At 36.1% G+C, this 27943-nt stretch overlaps 1 protein-coding gene across 1 annotated transcript in view; it reads right to left on the bottom strand.

The window, feature by feature from the left end:
* The window catches only part of erbb3a (erb-b2 receptor tyrosine kinase 3a), a 29124-nt gene extending 5739 nt beyond the window's left edge, over positions 1 to 23385 (bottom strand). Inside the window, exons 1-25 of the mRNA XM_077529330.1 lie at positions 23108 to 23385; positions 15597 to 15754; positions 15123 to 15309; positions 13130 to 13255; positions 11921 to 11986; positions 11731 to 11849; positions 9480 to 9621; positions 9273 to 9386; positions 8337 to 8454; positions 8173 to 8246; positions 8000 to 8090; positions 7890 to 7907; positions 7583 to 7800; positions 5943 to 6075; positions 5746 to 5839; positions 5509 to 5663; positions 5383 to 5436; positions 5150 to 5291; positions 3934 to 4053; positions 3759 to 3857; positions 1953 to 2138; positions 1723 to 1878; positions 1565 to 1640; positions 201 to 347; positions 7 to 104 (exon numbers count right to left, since the gene is read on the bottom strand). Of these exons, the coding sequence (XP_077385456.1) occupies positions 7 to 104; positions 201 to 347; positions 1565 to 1640; positions 1723 to 1878; positions 1953 to 2138; positions 3759 to 3857; positions 3934 to 4053; positions 5150 to 5291; positions 5383 to 5436; positions 5509 to 5663; positions 5746 to 5839; positions 5943 to 6075; positions 7583 to 7800; positions 7890 to 7907; positions 8000 to 8090; positions 8173 to 8246; positions 8337 to 8454; positions 9273 to 9386; positions 9480 to 9621; positions 11731 to 11849; positions 11921 to 11986; positions 13130 to 13255; positions 15123 to 15309; positions 15597 to 15754; positions 23108 to 23213 (2997 nt within the window). The 5' untranslated portion in view covers positions 23214 to 23385. The remainder of the gene's footprint in view (positions 1 to 6; positions 105 to 200; positions 348 to 1564; positions 1641 to 1722; positions 1879 to 1952; positions 2139 to 3758; positions 3858 to 3933; positions 4054 to 5149; positions 5292 to 5382; positions 5437 to 5508; positions 5664 to 5745; positions 5840 to 5942; positions 6076 to 7582; positions 7801 to 7889; positions 7908 to 7999; positions 8091 to 8172; positions 8247 to 8336; positions 8455 to 9272; positions 9387 to 9479; positions 9622 to 11730; positions 11850 to 11920; positions 11987 to 13129; positions 13256 to 15122; positions 15310 to 15596; positions 15755 to 23107) is intronic.
* Between the last annotated feature and the right edge of the window lie 4558 nt (positions 23386 to 27943).

Genomic DNA, 27943 nt, shown 5'->3' on the forward strand with positions numbered 1-27943 from the left:
TCTTACCTTTATCACCAGGTAGCGAGGAGGATCTCGCGCCATTCTGGTAAATTCATTGGCCAGCTCTTTGAATGTGGGACGGACGTTCTCGTCAATCATCCAACCTGCAGTTTGTTGTCACGTTTCACAATGTAAAATACAATTTCCATCATTTCCATTAGGTTGTAATTCTGAGCAGGAACAAAAGTTGATCAACTCACACTTGACCATGACCATGTACACGTCAATTGTGCAAATGGGGGGCTGGGACAGTCGCTCCCCCTTTTCCAGCAGATCGGGAACTTCCTGCGGGCGCATGGTTGAGTACGGCTCCGTTCCGTGTGACATCATCTCCCATATTGTTACGCCTACGAATGAATGACAACATTCAACATATATTGTATGATAGAGAACAAAATATTATTGCCCTTGCTATATGAGTCACAATGAAATATTTCCCCCACTCTAAAATGAAAATAGTACAGTCCTGTCCTTTTAGTTCATTCGCTGCCATTGACGGGTATAGACGTCAAAGATTAATCTTAAATGAGTTAATCTAATTGATTAACGTCGTTCTCCCTGATCTACATTACAACAAAATAGCAGTGGGCAAAGTAAGGCTCTGCACAGTCCGCTCTGTTCTTTACTCCGACCAGGGTTATTATAGTTTGGGAATTTTCATTTTAGTTAGTTTTGATTTTCTTTTGAGTTTTGCTTTTAAGTTTAATTAGTTTTAATTAGTTTTCAGGGTGGTTCTGTTAGTTTTTATTAGTTTAAGTTATTTAATAAATGCTTAATTTTAATTTAGCTTTAGTTAGTTTCAGTATTAGTTTTATTTATTTATTTATTTATTTATTTATGTGTATTACTTGTGAGCAATATTTAAAAAACACCATGGGAGCGATGTCATCTGAAGATGCTTTTCTATTGGCTGCTGCTTGATGACATCACTTCCGTGTGACACATTTTCAAATGTCCTTATTGTGGTTAATATCAAAATAAATCGACTTAAAACCACATGTAAAAATCATCCCCAATGGCTCATGCATTAAATTAATTACAAAAGTCTAAAATGAAGGACATTTTTGCTATCATTATAGTTAGTTGTGTAACTATAAAATGTCGTTTTTTTAAAGCATTTTCGTTTTTATTTTGTTAACGAAATTGTTTTTTTTTTATTTTAGTTTTGTCGTTACTTTTTGTTAACTAAAATAACCTTTATTCCGACCCACCAAGCATACGATCACAAATCCTGTAATATTTGTTGTAATAATTTGTCTGTCTTTTCCTTAATTTGGTTAATCAATATCTATTTATAAAGCCAGGTACGGCGAGCTGTTCTTGTTTGCTTGTAGTGCGATTTTTCAAATAATTTTCTGCATTATTTTATATTGAACCATAAAAACATGTTGTGATTGTCAAGGAAGAAACAGTTTGCGCAAAAGAGCAAAAATGTACTGATTGCAACTGTACATTTCTCGTCACAAGCACATATGAACTTATAATGTAGTTGACTGTTATTGCAAAACACAATCTAATACTATACTGTATTGATGCAGCAAATGTCAATGAAAACACGACTCACCATAACTCCAGACATCACTTTGATGCGTGTATCTGCGAAACAGGATGCTCTCCAAGGCCATCCACTTGATTGGTGTCTAAATACACATTTAAAGTAGTCAAATAAATCACAGTCATCTTCATTTGACTGAAAGTCAATGTTTCAGCCAGTATACCAACCTTGACTTCATTATAAAAGTACTTTTTGTCATCCGGGTACAGCAGGTCGGCGATGCCGTAATCGCAGATCTGGGCGGTGTAGTTATTCTTCAACAGCACATTTCTGGCTGCCAGGTTCCTGTGAACCATCCTGTTCTCCTCCAGGTAATACATACCCTGAACAAAAGGGAATACAGTGAATGCAATACACCACCACCTAAGTGTTGCTCAGTCAAACCGCTTGACTTTACCTTTGCGATCTGCACACACCAGTTGAGGAGCCTCTGTGGGCTGAGCTTGTTCTTGTTGTTCCTGACGTGCTCCAGTAGGGAGCCTTGGTTGTTGAGCTGGCTGATGAGCTGCAGGTTGGCGCCGGGGCAGATTCCGAGGATCCTGACGACGTTGATGTGGTCCAAGCTCCCCATCACCATCATGTGCTGCCGTTGACATTGAGAACTCATCACGATTGCTGGCAGTTAAGTTATAACAGCACATTTGTGTGGGGGGTGTCAGGCGATTCGATTTTTTTGTCGTAATTAATCGCATGAATTCAAGCGTTAACTCACGATTAATCGCAAATTTTATATCTGTTTTAAATGTGCAATAAAATATTTTTTCCAAACTTTTCGTACTTTTGTTAACATAAAAGTGGAAAAATGTTAAATTAATAGAAATATGGCACATCTTTTAGTCATCGATACAGCAATTTCATAATTCAAAACATTTTGTTAAAATAAAAAGGATGCCCTGTACTGTGTCGTGTGATATTGATTTGTGTTGGTCATTTTTCTGCCACTAGATGGCATAATTGCATTGGTAATTTGGTGACAGCCCTGCATTTTTCTTTTTATATTAAGAGCTATCTAATCTTTAACATGAAGTAACTTGTGAAGTTCTGCATATTTTTTAAATTGTAAAATACAACTTGATCCCAGTCTCCACCAGGGTTATTATAGTTTTGGAATTCTTCATTTTAGTTAGTTTTGATTTCATTTTGAGAATTGGTTTTTGTTTTTTTCAATTTAGTTTTAATTAGTTTTCAGGGTGTTCTGTTAGTTTTTATTAGTTTTAGCTATTTAATAAATGCTTCGTTTTAGTTTGGTTTTAGTTAGTTTCAGTATTATTATTATATTTTTTTTTTATGTGTATTACTTGTGTGCAATATTTAAACAACACGACGGGAGTGACATCATCTGAAGGTGCTTTTCTATTGGCTGCTGCTCGATGACGTCACTTCTGTGAGACACACTTTCAAACGTCCTTTTTCTGGTTTATATCAAAATACATCTACTTAAAATCACATTTAAAAATCAGCCCCAAATGCTCATGCATTAAATTAATTACCAAAGACTAAAATAAAGTACAATTTTGCTATAATTATTGTTACTTTTAGTTTTGTAAACATAAAAAGTAGTTTCAGTTAGTTTTTGTTTTTTAAAAAGCATTATTTCATTAATGAAATTGATTTTTGAATTTTAGTTTTTTCGTTAGTTTTAGTTAATTAAAATGACCTGGGTCTCCACAAATATAAGTACTATTATATTAAATTTATGACATGTCTGCTACGTTGCGACAGAATTGCCCCAGTGCAGGCTTTCCAAGTCAGGGGTAGTCATTAATTACTTTAAATTAACTCATATTTAACACACTAATTATGACACCGATAATTTATAATTTGCTATGACCATTCGGCTTTGAAACTAATACAACACCAATAACCTATTGAGACCGAGATTGCCTTCCATTGGGCTCCTTTCTTTTTGAATCAAAATTTGTGTCTTGTGTGAATTTAAGTTGTTAGTAGCTTTTTTGAAAAACAAAAATGAGGAAGAACAAATCACTGATTTGGCGCACAGACACTGACTGTGTTTTTATAAACTTGCTGCAGTCTGTTTGCAATCATGTTATAAGCACAAGTAGACTTTGAGCTACGGAATCTGCTATTAAAAAATAATAATAATCTTCCTCACAAAAAATTGCATCAATCAATAAAATTATTTTAGCGGCCAGCCCCAAGCCATTCTCTCTCTGAAATGAACCGTGTTTGGGTTTCTCACATCTGTCACTTCGAAGAATGTCTGCCGCCCAGTGCGATCATGAATCGTTTTGATGGCAACTGGAAGCTTGACTGTGTCTCCCTCTGGGATCCAAATGCCCTGTGAAATGCAGAAGGACTTCAGCATGCTTTTAATCTGTGTAAGAATGTTGTTCACATTGGCACAGTCTTGCTACCTTATGGACCGATCCAAACACGCCGTTACCCAGCAGCTTGATCTTACGCAGCTCCGTGGGCTTCAAGATCCGAGCGTGGACTTTGGGGCCCTTCACACCAGAATCCAGCGGCTCAAAACCCTGAAAGCACGCAAAGTTTTTAAACCTAGAAAGGATTAGTTGTTGTAGTTGTAGGTGACCATATTTGTAACGTGTGCCACTGGACAGCCTCCCAATTTTTTGTAAAAAGAAGAAGCAAATGATGGTCAAATAATATTTCAAGATGGACACTATTCACAATATTTAGGGATAGATAAAAGGCAGCGAACTTAATTTTACTTTCTCTAAACCTTATGTAAAATGTGACCTCAATATCTGTTGTTGTAATCAAATGACTAAAAAAAATACTCTCTAAAAGTTACTTTAATACTATGAAATACTCAATAACATCAGCCGAAATCTATTCAAATACTCCCTGAAAGTTATCTAAATACTGTTAAATCTGCAAAAAAAAAAAATCTATATCTATATATATATTTTTTTTTTCTTTTTATATTTATATATATTTATATATATATATTTATTGTGTTTAATATTTTTTTCATATTGTCTGTGCTTTGTTGGTCTGTTTGTTCTTTAAACCGAAAATCTATAAATAAAGTACTTTAAAAGTAAAAGAAACTGAATTTTTTTTTTTTTAATTTAAGAGTATTACTCTTAAATATATGGAAATAAATGTAGTTAATATTAAATATTAAAAATGTTTTATATAAAACAATTGATTAAAACGAACAAAAACAAAGTTTAAAACAAAGATTAAAACAAAGTGATTAATTGCGAATATATTGCACTTAAAATTAAATACAACTGAACAGTACTTAACAAATGTACTGTACTGGATTTATTTATTTTTTAAGTTGATGCCACTTTCACATATAATGCAGTTTGTAGATGTACTGTAATTTAGTCATTTCTCTGCGTACCACTAGAAGGAATTGGTACTGTACCACACTTTAGAATTTTGCTGCTCAACTTGTTATTAGAGAACATAAAAATCATGAAACAGTGACCAGTTGGACATCAAAATATTAGTGTAGATCAGTTTAAAGTTAACCAATTTAGGTTCAACCTGAAATTTCACCCAAATTTTTTATTTATTTTTTACTAAATCCAATATATTCTCAGATTCACGTAAAAATAAATTCATCACAAGAACGTAGCCATTAGCCAAACACACCCCTCCATTGGCCATGTATCTCCTCATAGCGCGTTTGCGGCGGATGGCGAGGCCTCGGCGGTACAAAACGCTCAGCACGAAGACAGAGAAGCTGGCAAACAGCAGGGCAATAACTCCCAGCACGATGCCTGTAGTTGCTTGTCTAGAAAGACAAAAATTGAAAAAAAAAGACATTTCACATTGCAGAAACTTAACATGAGCGTAAATGGGGATAAATGAGTTAAAAACCCTACCCAGAAATGTATCTGGAGGAACCAATACAGCCTCCAGTTCCCGGACCAAAGCACCTAGTGAGAAATCATATTTCAGCTAAACACAAAATCACAGTGGGTTCATAACATCTCTGATGTTTGCCTTACCCTTGAGTGCAGTTGATGTGACACGGTTCACAGCGGCCTTGTTTGTTCGGGTACTTAAAAATTACACCTTCGCCTCCCATCACACCCTCAGGACACAAGGAGACGCAATGTGGGCCGTCCTGCCGGTTGGCACACGCTACACACTCATCTGCTCCCTGCACACAAGTGAATAGTGAACATTTGACTTCTTGTACCACTAGAGGGAGCTTGGGTAACAGACTTTTTTTTTTTTTTTACCGGGCCTGTGCAGGTCTCCTTTCCCTCTTGTACTTTACACTCAGGGTGGCAAGTCATACATTCTCCCGATGGATTCGCAAACTCTCGTATCTCCCTACATCAGAATGGAAATAATGTTTCGAAATGCACCCACACATTGCATACAACAAAAAAAGCAACGTCGGGTCGGCAGGACTGAAACAAGAATGAAAACTGACCCTTTCAAGAACATGCAGTCCGGCACACAAGTTCCTCCTCTGCTGTACTTCTTGCAGGAGAGACACTGGTCCGGGCCTGGACCCCAGCAGCCGTCCGATGAGCACAGGGGGTCGCACACGTGGCCGATCTCAACTACACATCGGCACAAACAGACATCTAAATTGCATGAAACAATGGAGGTGATTCCAAACAACAAATGGGCCAACTTCTGTCGTATTCAAATTTGTATAAGGTGGGAAAAAATGTAGATGAGGTCGGGGGAAAAAAGGTTACATTTAATTAAATGTGTATGTATACTGTGTCTCCGGTTCGAGTCCAGGCTCGGACCTTCCTGGGTGGAGTTTGCATGTTCTCCCCGTGCCCGCGTGGGTCTTCTCCGGGTACTCCGGTCTCCTCCCACATACCAAAGACATGCATGGCAGGTTAATTGGGCGCTCCGAATTGTCCCTAGGTGTGCGTGTGAGTGTGGATGGTTGTTCGCCTCCGTGTGCCCTGCGATTGGTTGGCAACCAGTCCAGGGTGTCCCCCGCCTACTGCCCAGAGCCAGCTGAGATAGGCGCCAGCAGCTCCCGCGACCCTTGTGAGGAATAAGCGGTCAAGAAAATGGATGGATGGATGGATGGATGGATGTATACTGTGTAAAATAGATTAACATAATACAATGATAATTGAACAAAACTGTTGGATTATAATAGGCCTTAATTGCAATTCACCAATTATTTTAGGAATAAATACTAAATTGTTTAATTAACTAAAATGTAAATTTATATATTTTATATTTTTTATATTTATATTATTTACAATATTTAGGTAATTAGATAAAGTCACAGCAACAATACCACTAAAAAATAAATATAATGTGCATATATATGTAAACTAAATAAAATACTTTATTTTAATATTAAAATTATTCAATTTTATTTGATATACTTTATCTGATTAATTGACTAATAAAATAAGAAAGTTATTTTTTTAGGTAAAACATTTTTGTCACAAAGTCATAAACCAGTTAGTAAATGAGATTGATTGATCCTTTTAAACATGCAGAACAAAAAACAATGAAATTAAATTAAAAATCTACAATATAAATATCATATACAGTCTGAAAAAGAGTAAATAGTCCAAAATAAAAAATAATCATCAAAAAAATAATAATTTAAATTAATTGTTTAATAAATTGAAATGTAAATGTATATATTTTACAATATTTTTATATTATTTACAATATTTAATTAATGAATCACAGCAACAACATTCACAATAAAGTCATAAACCATTTAGTCAATGAGATTGACTGATTGATTGATTGAACTTTTTAAACATGCAAAACAAAAAACAAAATATCATATACAGTCTGAAAAAGAGTAAAAAGTCCAATAGAATTTAAAAAATAATAATTTCAATAAAATTGATTAATTAATGCATTTAATCGTTTTTAGGGGGAAAAAATGCTAAAACTGCTAAATTAATACAAATGAATACAATAAAATTAAAATAAATAAAATTAAATTAAAAATTAAAATTAATACAACAATCGCTACTGCATAACTGCCAATAATGTAAATGTTCAATGAGCCAAATTAAAGATTGCAGCGGGCCGTACGTGGCCCCCGGAGCGATATTTGCCAAATCAACTCACTGCACTCATTTCTTGGCCGGTTTTCCTTCACGTCAATGAACTTCTGCCGTCGCTGCGGGCGCGAACTGCTGTTCAAGATGCGCGTCCAGTTGACAGTGTCATGGTAGCACAGCTTCTTGTTTCCAGTGATGTAGATGCTTCCGTCATTTATTTTTTGAAGCGAGCGTAAGCCCAGAGAGGTCAAGGACGGGATCTTCATCACAAGCAGTGAGTAGCCCCTGAAAAATAATGTCAACTTAATGCGAGGAAGGGGAAAACATTGCAAGATTTGGTAATAAGATTAAGAAGCAAAAAAAGTGGGCTTTACCTTCTAGAGCTCACTCCTCTAAATGGTTTCAAATGGATAAAAAAAAAAAGATTATTACAATAAGCTTCACCCAGAGTAGATAAAAACACGGCAAAAAATAAATAAATCACCTGTAAAGACTTCTGCCTTGAATGGTTTGCAGGTTGGAGAAGACGGATAAGTCAGTCATGTTTTCAGGCCACGACTGAATACTGAGGATGTCTGAAAATATTATATTGTGTGTCAGACCAAACAAAAATGAACATAATCCCAGAGAAAAATTAGCATCTGAACAAACACAAACCTGTAATCTCTCGCACCGTGTTGAAAATCTTCAGTTTTTCTGGATCAAGAGCTGGGATGTTGTTGTAATCGTCACTTTCATTGGCAGAAAAGACACACATGTCATTTCAAATCACGCAAGACGTCAAGAACACAAGCATCAATTAGCACAAAGAGTCTTTTTACCCATGGATCCCAGTCACCAGGAAGTGAAGGCTGCCCTGGATCTTTGTGCAGTTGATGAAACTGTCGATGTTACGAGCGTCCACCGTCTGTCGGTTCTGAGTTCCTGTACCGCGGCAAGCTGCGAGGAAACATTTCAATTGAAGAATCCCTTTTTAGGGAAATAATGTGCTTGCAATTCGGACGCTTTACTCGACAGAACTTTAAATCAATTATGATAAATTGACTATAGAATGATTTAATTATAGAAAAACAAAATTGCTTATTTTACTAATTGTGTATTTTATGTTCATAGTTTAAAATGTAATGAAAATAAATACATATAAATTAAACAAAAAAGGGGCAAATGGCTAAAACCATAAAACCAAAGCCAAACAATCATCTTAAACATAAGACATTTTGTGCCCTCTATTTCATGAGTAAAATGTTTTTTCCCATTAACCCTGACGTATATGATCTGACACATGCATTGCAGGGATGAACCATTAGAGGGCAGTATTATCCAGCTGATGGCTTTTCTAGCGACCTTGCAAGATCGACCCAGTTGAGAAAGGCCTTACTAATAGAGAGATATGTTCTTTCTGATTTTTGGAATTACTAATATGTTTGATATGTATGTATATTATTAGATTTTTGACAGTAATAAATGTATGAATTTAAAGCATTGTGACCGGATGTATCAAATATGACACAAATCAAAAGTCATATACGGAAGTTTATTTATTTATTTATTTTAGTTTTTGTTGTTGTCGTTGTTCAAAATGACCAATAAATACTCATTTACAAAGAATCTAATTTTTTTCTCATCTATTTCATGATTCAGGCTTTATAGGGTTAATGCAACAAATTCAGCTGTTATATTGGCTCTATCATTAACACTACACTCGAATGGCAATGTTGCATTTACGTCATTTTAATAACACACCTTTGAATACATACCTTTAGGACAGAGGCCTCCACAGAGCTCGCACCTTTTCACCCCATTTTTCTCAACCTCCATTTTATGTGCGGGACAATTGCTTACGCATGAGCTGCCATCCACTACAAAGTTTGCTATAAAAATAAAAACGCATATACATGTATCGTTAAGAGACGCAGCACTTAATACATTATGATTGGTAAAACAACGATTGCTGTGAGACTCACTGGGACACTGGGACACACAAATGGAGCCATACTGGTACTTGGCATCGGGGTTGGGCTCCAGTTTGAAAGTGTGCTTGTTGTAGATGACGGTCTGGGGACACTGAGGGACGCAGGAACCCGAGTTGTTGAAGTTCCTGCAAGCCTGTAAAATGGAGCAGAGGGTCAAATTTTGTCATTTGGGTGCCTGGTTGTGGGGCTCTCAACAGTTAAGACTGCCTGAAAGATTTTAAATATTAGCATTAGTTATATTAGCATTTTCTTCACAGTAATGTTGTATGTAGCCTGTCAAGACGCGATTGGTGACCCCTGCGCGATCGGTGACTCGCATGTGCAGAAGATCGGCCATCTTGAATCGCGAACTTTTTTTTTTTTTTTTTTTTCGACATCACCAACATCAAATACAGTACAAACAAATTAAGCACCACAAAATGTTACACACAAGTCGATTACAGCACATTACAAGACACATACACTAAAAAAAAAAAAATAATAATAAAAATTATAATAATAAAAATAAATAAAAAAAATAAGAAAAATAAAAGAAAAAGAACAAGGGGCAGTGTTACCAATTGTCAAAATTAAAGGATCCCATAAATCTTTTAAATCAAGGCAAAGTCATTCAAAAAAACTTCAAAAGCAAGGGCATTTTTCTGATTCATAAACCTTAACGATTTTTCAAAGAGCAGAATCTCATTCTTCAAGTGAGCCATACTAGGATTTGTTTTAAAAAAACGACATTTGTGAATAAAGTGTTTACTCAATAGAAGCAAGACATTGACCCCAAAGTCAACTTTCCTATCGTGAATATTGATTCCAAATTGGATCTCTTTCATCGACAGCCCATTAAATTGAATACCCTTGTGTTGCAGCCAATCTTGAAAATCCTTCCAAAACCTTTGAATCACATTACAAGAAAAAAAAGATGATTGAATCGCGAACTAAAGAGGTCCAAACACGTTCACACACGCAAAATGAAACAGACATTGCGAAAGGTACAGGACAGGTGCACGTTTGTTTTTGTTTCTATTTTATAGTTTAATAAAAGCAGCTTTGTAACCAAGCATGTCTTGTACGAAAGGTAGCACACATACTGTTGGAGCCATATTACAGTGTTCTTTGTTTTTCCGTCTCTTCATGTGATTTCTGAGTTTGACAGCATGGTGGCGCATGTGCCCTCAGGATTAAATGAAGATCATGGTAATGAGCGTCAGGTGTGTGTGAACCTTGGAAGATAACATTTATTATTATTATTATTATTATTATTATTATTATTATTATTATTATTATTATTATTATTATTATCATTATTATTATTATTATTATTATTATTATACCGTTAACTTATCGGTATGCGAAAATGATCATGGATTGGACTTTATTGCAATTAAATTGTTTCTGACCACGCGACCGAACATCGGCTTTATTTTTTGAGGCAACGACACGCGTCTGAAGAGTTCTCACCGGTGTACTCCCACAACAAATATAGCGTCTTATTGGAAAGACTTTATTTACTGTAATTATAATTTGCTCTGAGCGTGGGTACAGAACAATGTGTGGCCAATATCATAGGGTTTGAGGTTGGGGGGGGATTGTGTATTTAAAACACACACACCGCAGACGAACTGTAAAGTATAACAATGCAGACTCACTATAATTTAATGAGGTCAAAAGTAAAATGTTCATATTATAGGATTAAAAGTTATTTAGTTACTTTAAAATGCATCAATAAACTTTTTTTTTCATGTTGTATCATGTTTTTACTATCGTGCAGTCATATAAAAGTATTTGTTCTAGTGTGGTTGCCGTAGTTGGCGATCCAAGATGGCCGATCTTCTGCGCATGCGGGTCACCGATCGTGCAGGGGTCACCGATCGCACCTTGACACAGCTTCAATACTTTGATTAATATTGTGTTTCTGGAACATGAATTAAGCAGCGAAATCTACCATTTTGTCTCCATCTCAAGAGGCGGCCATTTTATCACTTGCTGTCGACTGATAATGACATCACAGGTGCTCATTGCTCATGTAAGGACCAGCCATGGCTCAACTGTTTTCTGAGTGTCATGTGACGTTCGCAAAACTGAGCTGTAATTGGTCGTGACATGAGCACTAAGCCATTGTCATTTTCAGTTGACAGTAAAATGGCCGCCAACAGACGACATTCACTTTGGTCAAATCATTGGTTTGACATTGCGATCTGAATATCACGACCCTGCCTCAACTAAAAGGAAGCCAACCATCAGGACTTACAAAGCAGTCAGTGTCAAGTGGACCAGTGCAGCCTCCAGCGCACTCGGGGTGACAACACTCGCTCGGGTTCCTGCCAAAACAGCGGCCATTGCACTGGGGAGCGCACACCGTCTTTGTCACTGGAGCACATTTGAAGTTAAGAGGTTAAACAAGCAGACGCACAGCAAAGTAAGACGGCGATGTCACTCACAGATCTGACACGTGTCGTTTCCGGGCCCCCAACATGGAACGTCCTCACATGCTTCACTGCAAGGCTCTGACACATACATTCATTTCAGTAAGATTAATATCTTTATTGATTTAACACCTTTCTACAAAATTGCATCTTAATTCACTGATGACATTTAGAAGAACATTACGATAATAATGGGAATGAAAACCCAATTGAAGTACAAAATGCGTTTTAATAAATATTTCCTTCATAATCATCCTAAATCCTTTTTGTGACTTTTTTTTTTTTTGTGACACCCTGCACACAGAAACATAAAGCTCAAGTTACATTCAACTTTACAAGATAATCGTTCGATATCACATGTTGACGTTCAACATTTGAGTGTACAGGGGATTAAAGTGTGGACTACCTGTAACATCATTTATCACTAAAAGGCACTTTAACAACATTGCTGCTAAGATAATATCACTTAAAACTCACTGAGAGGCCTTTGTGATATTTCAAGTTAGAGATTTGGGCTGACAACAAACTTCATCAAATTCCTCACACTGTTGCATTTTGTACTACGCCCTTAATGCATACAATGCAAATGCTTGGAGTGTCTACCATAGTTAGCAAACTGTGTTGTCTTTAACATATAGCTGGTGTTAAAAAAAAAAAAAAAAAAAAAAGTCTACACACCCCTGTTAAAATGCCAGATGTTTAAGATATTAAAAAATGACTGCTTCAAAGATTATTTCAAAAGGTTTTCCACCATTACTTTGAAGTAGGAAAAAAAACCTAAATATTTTCAAGAGTTAAAGTAAAAAAATAAACTAAAAAATAGCTTGCACACCCTCTTAAAAACGAAGATGTGGCTGTGTTCATATTTAACCAATCACATTCAAACTCATGTTAAATGAAAGCGAGCAAACGCCTGCCATCATTTTAAGCGCCTTTAAATAAAATCAAATAAAGTTAAACCGTTCAGTTTTTAAACTTTTTATCATGGTCTTTTTTTTTTTAATCACAAAAACCTGACATTTCAATAGGGGTGTGTAGACTTTTTGTATCTATTGTAGCTGAAGCTAGTTTGGCTAGTTTAAAAATACACTTTTTTGTCTCTCAAGTTGCTGGCATGATCAACAAAAATTGAAGAACTTTTCTGCAGGCATCAGCACATCATTTTTTTTTACACTTATGACAACCTTCAGCAATTTATTGAATTTTGGTGTACTCTTCACTCACTTTCAGATCCATTGTCCTCCAACACAATCTGCGCTGTGCTGTCTTTTACGATGTCCAGCCAGTTGACCTGCGGGGCGTAGCTCAGGTACTTATTTTGAATGATCTTGACTCCTCCCTCCAGTATCTCTGTGTTTGGCAGACATTGCATGTAAATGATGAGAGACAAATAACGTGAGGCAACATGCCCGTGACTCATCATTTCATTCTCAGACATTATTAGCTATCCCAGCACTGGAAATAAACTATCGTGGGCAAGTGTTCATATTTCACTGGCAGTTGAAAGGCTTACGCGAAGTCTTGCTGTGACCTCACCAAAAACAATACACGCTACACGCACACACACATACAATTGCTGTTCAACGACAGGTATGCTGAAGGCGTGGCAAGTGTGGGAGCTGCAACAAGCTGCCTCTTATCTGCGCAGTCGCCCACGCTTAAACATACTATATTTTAACGGATATATTCGAACATATACACATACACGCTCACATTTACTGTATGTATACACTATAACATATACTCCCTAATATATATGCTTGAATATATACTGGACACTTACTACTAACACACAAAAACACACACTTAGTACGTACATAAACATAAACTAAACCATATATTGTATTCTAATGTATCACTAAAACAAACACTCTAACATGGAGTATACAGTACAGAAATGATTTACAGGACTGTCTCAGAAAATTAGAATACATATTGTGATAAAGTCATTTCTTTTCTGTAATGCAATTAAATAAGCAAAAATGCCATACATTCTGGATTCATTACAAATCGACGGAAATATTGCAAGCCTTTTATTGATTTAATATTGCTGATTATGGCTTTTTTTTTTACTTGGTCTGAGGAAATATTCTAATATTTTAAGATAGGATATTTGAGTTTTCTTAAGCTGTAAGCCATAGTCAGCAATATTAAAATAATAAAAGGCTTGCAATATTTCAGTTGATTTGTAATGAATCCAGAATGTATGACATTTTTGTTTTTTTAATTGCATTGCAGAAAATAAAGAACTTTATCCCAATATTAAAATTTTCTGAGACAGTCCTGTACATCTTAATGTAGTTATACACTTATCCACAGAAGCATATTGTATTCACTTGGGGAAAAAAAACAAAAAAACAAAAAAACACTCCTTTTTTTATAACTATTTTTTTGGGTTGGCTTTGTTTTTTGAGTATTTTAGTTATATTTTTTATTTTTTTATTTTTTTATTTTTTTATTTTGTTTTATTGAATAAGTTTTGTTTTGTGTTTTTTTTTATAATATAAAAAAAAACCTGAAAAAAATATTCAGAATATTGGGGAAAAAAAATCTGAAAAACATTTAAAGAAAATAATTATACTTAATAAAGAAAAAAAATCCAAAAACAGGGGGGGGAGGAAATGTACTCAGAAAAACAGGGAAAATATTCAATGTAATGTAAAAAATTAAATAAAATTAAATCTTTAAAAAAAAAAGAGAAAAGAAAAACAATTCAACCCCCAAGACAAAAATACTCAAAAAACATTTTGATTTTTTTTTTCTCAAGTGAATGCAATATACATCTGTACTCATCCACTAAAACCATAAACTATCACTGTAAAATATACATTGAAACATGGTGTATATACTATCATACACCTTCAAACATACTGTACTGTGCATTGTAACATATGCACTCAAACATTTACCCTAAACTGTATATAATATACTAATATATTCTCTCTATGCACGCTAACATATGCACGTATACACTTTTTACACTTCAGTTTAAAAAAAAATCCTGTTTTGTTATATTTGTTCAAACTGTGTCTGTATAAACCTGACAATAGTACAAAATGATATGTAAAAAAAAAAAAAAAATTATAAAAAAAAAAAAAAAAAGATCTCTCTGGCACCACGTGTACTTCTAATCTGATTTTTAAGAAATTCAATATATTGGCGCATGCGTAGGTGAACACGACCCCCACTTAAGAACAAAAACGACTTCCTTGTGTACCTGTGAGGTGCGTCAGGCCCAGTTCCTGCAGGCCGTGCTGCCCGTCCTTCTGATAGTTGACCATCACCGCCAAGGCGTAATGGTCCTCGTACAAGGTGGTGCCCCTGATGACACGAAGGTGATCCAGCGGCAGGCGGCTGAACTCGTTGATGGCGAACAGGATGTAGCCCGTCACCTCTCTGATTGACTGCATGGGATTTAACGTCAGATATTTGTGGTTTGGGTTGGCATTGCACTCTGAAGGAAGTGTTCTATATATTTTATTTTATTGGACTTTTAATACTATCATTAGCTTTCTTTGCAGACTGGTTGGGAATAATCACCTGGTTCTAATCCCTATAAATGATAACTCTCTGACAGTGTCATTCACAATCGAGCATCATCATCTTTGTAAATGTTATTTTTGATTACAGACGTAATTGTATTGTGTATTATTGTTTTGTTTTGATTTGATTTTCATTTTGAGTGGCTCACCTGCAGGAAGGAGAAATCTCTGTTGTGTTCCATCATAGTGATCTCAAGGTTGCCCATGACGATCTCACAACCAGTGTACCTCTCCCGCATCAAGTTGTACTGGATCTCGGAATTTCCCGTCGTGCTCAGAGCATTTTGGGTGCCGCTACAAACTACCACTGGGAAAGAAATAATTTGAAATAAACATGACAATTCACTATAATTCCGATGGAGTTGGGCCACAGACAAGAACGTCATTGTCGGTTGTACATTTGGTTCCAATCATGCTACGATTTTCTTTAAGTAACAAAGGATCAATGATGAAAGTGTGATGCTTTTCCATTTTTTTTATTTTTTTATTTTTTTTTAACAGTTGTGATGGTTAAGTGATTGGCAGAAAAAGTATTCCCAAGCATATCACTCCCTTGCATATGAGCAGCACTGCCAAATTGTCACCTAGCAAGAAATTGTTGCAGTTCAGCGCCAGTTTGAGAATCTTTATGGTGAAGCTGCATTTAGCTATTATGCTGCACACAGATGGAATAGGCTACCAACAGAAGTGAAGTCAGCCCCGAGTGTAAATGCTTTTAAATCCAGGTTAAAAACTTTGCTTTTTTCTTATACCTTTGATTAGGGACTTTTAAACAGCTTTAATTAAGTGTTTTTTTTAAATGATTTTAAACGTCCTTATGTTAAATGTTTTAAAGTTTGTTATGTTCTTTTTAGTAAATTTTGTAACCTATTTTCATTTATTTTTCTTCCTCTGAATGTTAACTACTGTTTCTTGATGCTTATGTGTTGTCTTTCCTCGTGTAAAGCACATTGAGTTGCCTTGTGTATGAAATGTGCTATACAAATAAACTTGCCTTGCCTTGCCTTGCCTTGCCTTTATGGCTGTAACATGTAACAATCGGCAGTGTGGCACCGCACCACAAGGTGGCGCTTTCTTTTCTTTGTGTGTTAGTAGTTTTTCCTTTTACCTTTTTTTTTGTATTGCATTGTATTCCCTGAACGGTCTTTTTTTGTAATGCACGGTGGCGTCGAGCCCGCTCCTTTTTTTGTTGTTAGTTTAAAATAAATGTTGCTAACGTAAGTTGCTCTCCCTTTTTTTGTGTGTTGCTATCCCGCCTCGCCGTCCATGGCAAAATCAGCCTCCAACGCATTACAAACACTGCTCCAAACCTGTCATGGATAGTGTTAATTTAATTGGACGAGCACTGTGTTGGCCAACTGCAGTTGGGGACGGGGAAAAAAAATAAATCTTTTTGTAATTCTGCTTCAATGGCAGTTGCCCATGCTTACAAAAAGTGCAAGAACAGACCAGAAGTTTCTATGCAGAATATGAATGGATTTGTTTCAACAAGGACTCGACTGTATATAAAGGGTGTAGCTTGAACAAGAAATCATAAGACAAGGTCTTGCCTATGTGCTGGGGAGTTCATTCATTGAGAATCACTACGAGGCTGCTTTGCTATTCAAATGTCAGGCAGCAGGACACTAACAGTCTGATGAAAACTCATCATTTGGGGGTCTCTGTTTGTATGGAGTCAGTGAATTGAAATAAAGAAAGAAGAGTTTGCAGTACAGCAATATAGTGTGATGTGGAAATTGGGCAACCCAAAAAGGGTTACAACTTAAGAGTTCATTTCCAATTTCTTTAAAAAAAAATGCCTCAAACAGCAAAAATCGTCGTTATTTATTTATTTATTTATTTATTTTGTGGTGTGACCACATCATGTTGTTCAACGACAAAAGGACTAGAAAATTAACTTATTGTGATTTGGGAACTGCTTTGGCTTCTCAGTACAATCTCAGTACAATGAGCAAGACAATAAAGTATATCAATTACTCATTATTCTTTATCATACACATATTCATTTCAGTACTGACGCTAACTTACTGTAAATTGCAATACCGGTACTCCGCAAGCACTTTCCTGTTTGTGTTTCATTGCGTGTAGTTTCATTTCATTTTTAGTTTAATTCTAACATTAACTTCTCTTATTTCACATACATAACACATATAAAGGCTTTATGATGTAGTCAATTTGCGCTTCCAACATATTTGTTAGTCACTTTACATTATTCCCTTAAAAATTGTTTTTAAACGGCGACATAAAAGTAGGAGCCGAATCAACACTAATTGACCATAGTGGGCTAATTATTAATTATTAGACTCCAAGGTGACAAATGTTTTAAAGTCGGAAAAAGTCTCCAGGCTTGAGGTTACAACAAGTTAAAGGACATACAAATATTAATACACACAGAAAAACATTCCATTAGGGTCAAAATAGAACAAGGAAATAAAAAGGTTAATGATTATAATGATTAGTGTCAGCAGCGTACGTGACCTATGCGTCCATAAAGTGGTGATAAGAGTCCATTTATTGTGTTTTTCAAGAACTTGGGGTTGTCACGGACAGATGTGATAAAAAAAATATATATATATATATTTTTTTATTATTATCCCCTGACATCACCAAGCAATTTGTTTAAGAAATAATGTTAGCCAAGAAAATAATAATAATTTATGTATTTTTTAAATAATATCTTAGAACAAACGCAAATGTTCAGTGGAGTTCCACTGAAACATTGTGAAATTATACCAAATTTAAATTTAAACACAGTAAGTTGTGTCACGAACGGAACACAGCTTCAAATAGTGCATGTTGTGAAACTCTCGAAAACACCTACATGCAAACATGCATGCGCCGGTATGTTCAGAATGCAAAGGTGACGGAACAGGGTGACAACCTGACAGAGGTGGCAAGTTCCAGTTCGTCTGATTAAGAACAATAGCGAAAGGTGGAGGCGTAAAACCAACTGTGTGCATTTTCCCCTTGAGGAACATCTTCCCTTGAATTTTGTCTTGCTGTTTTCGGTCTGGCCTATTTTCTGTTTTGCTGCATCTGAAACATTTACAGTGTTAGAAACCCACTTTTGGCCAACCACCTTCAAATTGTCTGATCTCTTTAACTCATTTGCTCCCAATAACGTATAAATATGTTCTATTTTAAATATGACCAGTGTCCCAAAGACGTATTTATACTTTTCTTTCATGCTAAAGCATACAGAAGGCTTTGATGCAGCCTCTGAACTGAAGAGAACAGGTGAAGCGATGGTTGTTATTACAAAAACGGCCATCAGGTGGCAGCAGAATATAAGCGATCAACCGTTGCCTTGTTGCAACAATCTGTTTTCCCCGCAGTTTTAAACAGAATTGTGAATAATGATGAAACTTAGCTAGATTCTAATGCTAATTACTCCAAAACGGAAACAGATAGAAATATACTTATTTTTCAATAACCGCATTTTGATCCAACAGGGGGTAAGACATTAAATTAAATTAAATTAAATTAAATTAAATTAAATTAAATTAAATTAAATTAAATTAAATTAAATTAAATTAAATTAAATTAAATTAAATTAAATGCATACATACATACATATATAAAACTACCCTGGTTAAGATTAATGCTAATTTTGTTGCCAACACTTCAGTACACAACAAAACTGTGTTCAAAATGGCCCGGCCAAATCTGAGCTTCAACCCAATTTGCTGGGTCAAAAATAATTAGCTTAACCTTGGATAAAAACTAACCAAATCTGTTCAAAATCCACAGCTACCCAGCGAGCGTCTTAACAAAACAATCCAACATTTGTTGTCTGCAGTAAAATACTGCTCTGTAAAAATGTATTCAAGTAGTATTTGTAATTTATTACTTCACTCCAAAGTAAACGGACGGATGCACGTGTACGCTAGTAGCAGCGGCGTAGCAGAAAAATGCAATGATCACCATGCAAACAATGCACAGGCTGCGGCCGGGGGAGGCTGAGAATGTCAACAGGGTGAGTGGGTTTTCTATCAAAGGACGACTTTCAGAGCTGGCAGATGGATGCCGGGCGAGAAAAAAAAAGTGAACGGGGCGGAGGGATTCGAGTCAACACGCACACAGAAAAACAATGGCTTCCTTTTTGAAAGATGTCAAAACTGTAGCGCATCAGTGTCGCAAAGCCGACCTCTGTGCGACTCGATGCTGTGTTGGATCATTCCACCACTAACTGTATGGACGGCCTGAAAAGGGGGTCATTGTCCTCGTAAATACACTGTAAACCAACAAGGAAGGAGGAAAACACAACACATATCGGGTTTACGTGTTGGCGTAACTAAGATTTCAGTTTTAAAAGAAACAAAAGGAGGAGGTGAAGACAACCCAAGCAAAGCGCTTGAAACAATGCGACGTAAACAGAAACTTGGCAAAGAGCGGCGAGAGATTACTGTGTGATGAGCAAGCTCACATGCGCAGATACCTGAGCGCAGGCGCCACCCCGTCGTCAGCACAAACAAATTGTCCCTGATAATCAGGACTTGTAATTAAAGCAGGTCAATTAATGTTGGCAGTGGGCGTTACTAAACTGCACAAACTTTGGCAACAGGAGAACAGTAGTTTGCTTCAATTAATCATTCTTGACGTGAAATAACTTAAGGTTGTCTTAATTTAAAATCTCCAGATAAACACAATATGAAGTGTGTCAGAAAGATTCCAAACTTCCAGGGCTGTTTTTCATCTCATTGTTTTATATTTATAGACTAGAAGCGTTTTTATACAATTATTTACTGGAATTTTTACTAAAGTACTGGTTAGTGTAATTGATAAACTAGTTCAAATCCTGGTTAGGTCACCATGTGAACGGAACTCATTTGTAAACCACAGACTTCCTGTACCGTAAATAGAGCCTGTGCCTCAGATAGTTGCACAGCAAGTTGTCAATTTCAACAAATAAACTCTTCTCCTCAAATAGATGCCGCTTTTTTCCCATCAGAACAGATTTAATTACCTTTACGATAGTTTACACTAAGGCAGGGATGTCAAACTAATTTTCGTCAGGGGCCACATTGTAGTCAGACTGTGAAAACCATATAAATTAGGTCAATATGTTATTTCAAAGACACATTTGCACCTGCATTTGATTACTACTCCACTGCATGTATTATTAACATATGAAATAGTGGCAACCTGATATTTTAGTATATAGTGCAACGGTTGTCCAAATTATGTTAAAAGGGATTTGGCGAAATGTAAACTAGGGCTGCACGATATTGGAAAAACATGCTATATGCGATACAGTTGCTGAATATAGCGATATCAATATTATTGTGATGTACCTAAAGAAGCAATATTTTTATTAGAATGAAAGAATTACATTTTTTTCAAATGGCAAAATAATCAAACTCAATGTATTCTTAATTAATTGTAATTCCCTCTCGATACAATTCAACAGTGCACATTTTCGTTAAGTACACCGTGTTCTAACTATGTTTTGCATTTGCATCATTAGGGTTGGAACACCCATGGAACTAGGGGCGTGGAAACCAAGTAAAAAGAGAGGGCGAGGAGGGAATTTTTTCAGAGTGCAATTGTATCAGTCAGTTCCTCTCCTCTCTCCTCGCAAGCTTTGAACCGAGTGTCTTCTCTCCTTTTTTGTCACGTTTAATAAATGTCAAACAGGTCAACCTGACAGTCTGACTGGTCAAATTCAGATAAAAGCATAAAATTCCATATCAAACTTATTGCATGTCTTTGCAATATGCATATTGCATAGACCAATATCGTAATATCGATATGTTTTCGATATATTGTGCTGCCCTAATGTAAACAGTTGTAAAACTGGTTAAAGAAAATAAAGAATGATTCATTAGTTTTGATTTTCTGTCAAAATTAAAAGAATGAATACATCCTGCAAGAATAATTTGCTTAGTGGGTCACATTAAATGAATGCTTGACTTGAATTTGACACCTGTGCACGAAGGAGTTCTCAGTTCACCACACTACATGCTGATTTGTTTGCCTACTGATTTGCAGCCCATGGCAACAGAGGACAACACAAAATTTGCTGCAATTTCTACAAGGCACGTTTGTGTTTTCCTCAATTCTTGTAAGGCTCACAAAGTAGCACACTAAACCAAAGAGAAACAAGGATTTATTTTTATTACAAACCAAGCTATGAGGGGGAATAAAAAAAATCACCAAATAATAAATCCAAGCACATCAGCAAGAGCACCCTAATTATTTTGTTCTTGTGTACTGTTTTGTTGTTCAGGAACACTCATCTAACATTCGTGACACGTGGAAACTCAAGCCAGGAACACTTAACTGCGCCTAACTAACTACCGGTACTACATTATTCATTGGAATTGAAAATAAAGGGACATGCAATTACAATCTGCTCATGTGAGGCGGTTGTACATTCCATTCCCGTCGTTCAGTAACACATTTTTCATGTTGGCATCAGTCATGAGATTGGCATGTTTAACTTAGCTGTACACAAATAAAGGTCTCCTCTCAACTAAGTTAACTTGTTTTTCATTTTGAATTTTCTTTTTACATTCTGTTAGTTTGTATTCAGGTTTGTTAACTTTTTATTAGTTTCTATCTTTTTCAAAGATTTTTGGAGTAGTTTTTATTAGTTTTAGTATTAGTTTTAGATTTAAATACAGAACAGCAGAATTGTTAGGCACACCTACTAACCACCAGGTCACTGTCCTTGATAAAGCAAGATATGAGAAATGAAACTAACAGACACACAGTAGACTCACAGTGCTAATCAACTTCATACACAGACTCATCTTTCCGCATTGTAAAATCATAAAAAAAAATAAAAATAAAAAAGCTCTTTCACAACAGGCCTGTTTACTGCACAGTAAATTCCAATTTAACAACAGGCCAAGAGAGCAGCAGCCTCAATGACGTTAACCTTGATTTAAATTGTGCTAGTTGCTCTGATGCTTTATTTATTTTCTAACATGGAGGTGTGGTCACATGCAAATCATGTTGTTGTTGTTGTTGGCTGGAACAGCGTGATGATGTGAATATGATGACTATTTTTGCTTTTGACTACATTGTTTTTCTCAGTCCTTGGCGCCACCGGTGTGCTGAAGCAGCAGGTGACAGTATGAATCAAGTAGGTGGGGTCAAAGTTCACAGGCTCTCTCTCTTGGATTCAAATCACAACAACTCTCTCAGTGGCGCTAACGTGATGCCGTGCACTTCCTCTGGGTTGACGCAATGTAACACAATGTAGCATTTGTGTTATTGTTCAAAAGTGTCAAGTGAGAAACAAATATTAAGATTCCGTGTTAAGTTTCTAGCTAGCTAGCTAGCTCGCTAGCTGTACCAACCTGTATCTATCTGTTCTATTACTCAACTTGTTTCACAAATGAATGAAATTACGGTAATAACATTACAAACATGTAAGGCTGCTGTGTGTTGAAATGAGTTGAGCAACTCTGTGCGCGTTCCAGAACCTTGAAAGTCTGACAGGTGAGATAAGCGTCTACCCACAGAGTTGTGGGAGAGGTGCAGGTGACTCAGTGCAAACAGGTTTTCAAGTTTGTAGAGCAGGTTGTGATCGTGTGGCCCGACAGGTGTTTTTTTTTTCTTTTTTCTTTCTACATCACAGCACGAAGTAAAGATTAGACAAAAATTTAAATTTGGACATCTACTAACTGTGCGCGTGTGCGTGTGTGATTACCTCCTTGTGTCTGAGCACTGCAGAGTTGCAGAACCAAGCAGGGCAGCAGCACTAGCAGGACACGGCGCACCTGTTGGCCCTTCCTCACAAGCGTGGTCATCCTCATTCAAAACGTCACGCTGTTCCGAAGCGGCATTACCATCCCATGGAGAAAAGGGCCAAAAAGTTCATTTAGAGCAGTTAAAAGTAGTAGATCCAGCAGCAAACGGTAGTAGATCCAGTCCTAGTCGTTCGGTCTCCGGCTCATAGTGTGAAGTTGAAATGAATCCAGCAGTGATTGGAGCGTCGCTGGAGGCCAATCAGAGACTGGAGCGCGTTTTTTCTCCCTTGCTTTGATTTGAATGGGAGGGACCAGTGTGAACGCACGCGCGCGCATACAAGCACACAACAGCTTGCAAAACTGGAAACCTTGAAACACCTTGGAAGACAGGAATAAATTGTGACTTTCAAATGTTGTTTCGCATCAGAGGTTATTGTTTTACTATTATTATCTCCCACTTGTCATAACCCTTTACTGCACTTGGAAATTTGGAACATGGAACGCACTCTGCCTCTCACTCAGTCTCCTTGGCTCCAGTTCCCAGTAGAAAATGGATTAATACAGAGGTTACTTACTTATAATAAAGTATACTAGTCTATTACAATATACTGCATTGAGGTGTGTAGCGTCCATTTCACCTTATTTGGCTTACGTTGTTATGATTCGTAACAGACAATCTATTTCACAGATCAATGGATTTGATAAGAATCGCTTCTGTATCGTTTCAGGAATGTTGAACCTGTTGTCAACAAGCTGAGCTCAGTATCATAAATCTTAACATTTGGTATGACTTAACTCATTTACTCCCAATAACGTATAAATACGTTTTTTTAATGTTCTAAGTGTCCCAAAGACGTATTTATACGTTTTTTTGTTATGTTTTTTTTTTTTATGCTAGAGCATACAGAAGGCTTTGATGCAGCCTCTCAACTGCAAAGAACGGTTGCAGAAATGGTAGTTATTACACAAACGGCCAGCAGGTGGCAGCAGAGCAAAGGAGATCAACCAGGGCCAAGTAGAAAAAAAGCTCAATTACTTAGAATTTTAAATAGATTTGCGAAAACTGATGAAACTTAGCTCTATTCTAATGCTAATTGCTGCAAAATGGAAACAGATAGAAACGTACTTTTTTTCCTGATGAAAGAAGAGACTTTAATCTTTCTTTTGATAGGTTCCATGTTTTTATAGCATTGAACACAATATTCTGTGGGCCTTGCAAAATCAGTCAAAATCCAATAAAACAGCCGGGAGCGAACGGGATTGCTTCTGTGAAAATGGCTGGGAGTGAATGAGTTAATGGAACTGGACCATTTTGTTATGCTGGTGCAAGAGAATGCTTCCATTGTGATTCAAACAAGAAAAAAGATTTGTGATAAAATAAAATGAAAGTGAAGCACTGTATTTTGTTTTTGTGTCTCTGTCATAGTATGCACATCAAGGTTATTATAGTTAATACAAATTAATAAAAATAAAGCTGCAGTTGAAAAACATTTTTGTTTACAAAGTAAAATAGGTGTGATTTTGAGAAAAAAAAACATTTATAAAACTATTACTAGCTATAATTATGGTGAAAATGTCCTTTGTTTTTATGTTTGTCAATTAATTTCATACATTTTTCAGGGTTAATGTATTTATTTCCGCTTTACTGTATAGCCATACTACACAATACTAAGTTATCTATTTCTAATTTAGCACTCAACAAATACACCATATATTGAGGGGAATACTAAAACTAGCTCTAAAAATAGTAACCCAACCAAAAGGAGGGGAAAAAAACACACAAAATAACAATAACCTGTAAATAAATAAATAAATAAATACATAAATAACTAAATAAATAATACACCCTAAAAACTAATTAAAACTAGCTGGATTTTAAAAAATGGGGAGGAAAAAAAAGGCAAACAAAATAAAAAACAAACAAACTATAATGACAAATCTAAAACCATCATAATCCTGACATACATACATACCTATTTTTTTATGAGAATCCACACATTACTGTTCTTATCATGTGTGGCGTACTCCAGATGAGCGACACAGCACACCGCACAATACAGCAATGCCACTTGTAATTTTCAGACGGACCTGTGTGAGGCAGCATAGTGCCACATGGCACCCAAATTCAAAGATGAAAAAGAGGCGTCGAAAACAATTGAAGAAGTTAGGCTATAATATCTCATTCTCACATGTTTTATAACCACTCAAACAACAGTACAAGCTAAGTTTCACATCACGATTCTTCATTCAGTCCATGGTTTGGCCGAATGACAACAAAAGAATTTCCGATCTATTTTCCGAGCTAATTTTGCTTGTCGCATGTGTGACGTGTCTTGCAGTCCCAAAGAAAGACAAAGGTTGTTACAATTATCATAAAAGTTGCAATTAAAAAGGGTTTGGTTGTGCGTTCCGGCTTTATCATAGATGACTAACGATGAGTCTTGAGAGGCCTCACATGTCGTGCAAACCACAACAAGCCAATGGTGTCTGCCTATCCTATTTCATTCGACAATGGTTTCAAATTTAGGATAATACACAAGGAACTTCCTTTCATGCTACGTCAGAGGATACTGTCGTGTAGATTTTGTTGTTTAACCGTCTCACCGGGTGAGCCCGTCTTTGTTGTTGTCTCTTTTAAAACACGTCTTAAAACACATCTGTTTTCTTTGGCTTTTGGCGCACCATGAGACTTGTTTTTGGTGTTTTGTGGTGTAAAATGTATTTACTTGGAAAGAACAAACAAACTTTGTATACGCACTTCAAAATGTTTGCTTTGTTCTTGTTTTGTTACCTTATTCTTTACTGCACAACCGATATTTATGTTTATGTACAGCACTTGTATACAGCAATGCCTGTTCTTAAAGCGCTTTATAAATAAAGTTGAGTTGAGTTGAGTTGAGTTGAGTTGAGTTGAGTTGAGTTGAGTTGAGTTGTTAAACATCATCACTTGAAAACTTCCAAGGCAAAACTGAAAAATCCCATTTATCTCGACCTGCGCACAGAACTAGCACGCAGCTCATAATCTTTATTTCAGATGTTTTGGAGGGACTTTGACCCTTCCACTCCTTCACACAAATGGCCTGAAGATTACGTGTGACTTCACTTCTTTGCACTTTGACAGTATAAGAAACTGGCTGGTGTTACAATTTTAAGCGTAAAAATAACACCTCATTTTCATTCATCCTTCCATTGATTATTGTGGCTTGAAGCAATCCAAAATAGTGAGCAAGCAGTTATTTGATATCCGACTATAGTGTGATCAATTGTCAATTTACTAGTATGCTTGACTAGGGGCACATTAGTAGAACAACTACGAATGACTTGTCAGGCAAACTGTGTATACTAGTTGTGCTCCGAGTACGACTAATGAAGATTAGATGTTAACTAGATTAAAGCGATGGTATGGGCAAGTGGCCCCTCAATTTAAAATAAAAATACATTTAAATAAATTTAGATAATAAGTTAATGTTTAATAAATAATACAGCTTTTTATTTATTTATTTATTTATTTATTTATTTTACAAACTAAAAGAATTCTTTACAAAAAACATAGATAAACATTAAATATGTGTTTGGGGAAATTGAGGGTGGGGAAATCCTGAAAAAAAAAGGAGGAAAAGAAAATTTGATTTTTTTTTTTTCCAATCTGTGGGTGCCAAACATGCAGGGGTCGACTCTAGTTTTAAGTTGTAATATTACCAATTACCACTAGATGGCAGACATGTCTTAGTTGCACTTACTCTAGGTTTTATACTGCCATGTATTACAATGTGAATAGGCCTAACCATCCCACCGCGGCCGTCATTCGTCGTCAACAGGAGGGTTGGACTGCCCGTTCAAGATTCTCCCAAAATTCACAATGGCCACCATGTTCCTGGGTCATATTAACTGCAAACTCCCCGTTTAATCTGTACGACCAAAGAAATAAATGAATATCTGTAAATTGTATCACAGCAGATGCAGCTGTTTGTAATAACTTATCTTTTTTATGGTAATTATTTAAATCACTGGTTCAATAATTTCTCACATATTAAAAATAAAGAAATCAAAAAGATGTTTGTGTTTGAGTCTGATGATGATGAATGATTCTTCATTTCCAAGAAATGCTAAATAATACACAAATAACCTCAAATGTAATCCATTTTTAAAAAAAGCAACAATTAGCAGAAGGAAGTAAAAGTAATAAAACCAGGTAGCATTAACTGAAAGTTGCCCTCTCTGTAACCTTCATATCATATTATTTGAAAATCCTCTTGCTGTTTTGCCATCTAAACGTCCTGCAAACAACTTGTTGCCGTGAGAGAGGGCGAGCCAGCCGAACTGCTTTGTGAAAACCCGCTTGGCCTGAAGATCCAGTCTCTTGTTCTTGTTTTTGCCTCATAACAGCTTGCTCACATTCAAGATTTCGCTCAACTTTAACACAAAATCAAATAACTGAAAATGATCCAGTATGGCCGCAGATCGACGAAAAGGGGAGATTCCTTCCAAAAGTAGAAGTGCCACAAACTAATGGTTAATATTTCACCACAACCAGGAAGTTATGCTACAAGTACAATACTTCACCCCACCTCTCGCTTTTTAATCAGAGAAAGAATAGGCTACTTAGGCAAACACAACATGAAGTCACAGAGTGAAAGCAAAGCACACACGAGGACACCCCCCCCCCCCCCCCCCCACACACACACACACTTTTTTTTTACCGACCCATTTACACATAAAAAAAATAAAATAAAATAAAAAGTGGCCTTCACAGGCATTAAAAAGAGATATTTATTTAATTCTATTTATTGACATAT

This window comes from Festucalex cinctus, chromosome 8 (genome assembly GCF_051991245.1).
Source record: "Festucalex cinctus isolate MCC-2025b chromosome 8, RoL_Fcin_1.0, whole genome shotgun sequence".
NCBI classification, from domain to species: domain Eukaryota; kingdom Metazoa; phylum Chordata; class Actinopteri; order Syngnathiformes; family Syngnathidae; genus Festucalex; species Festucalex cinctus.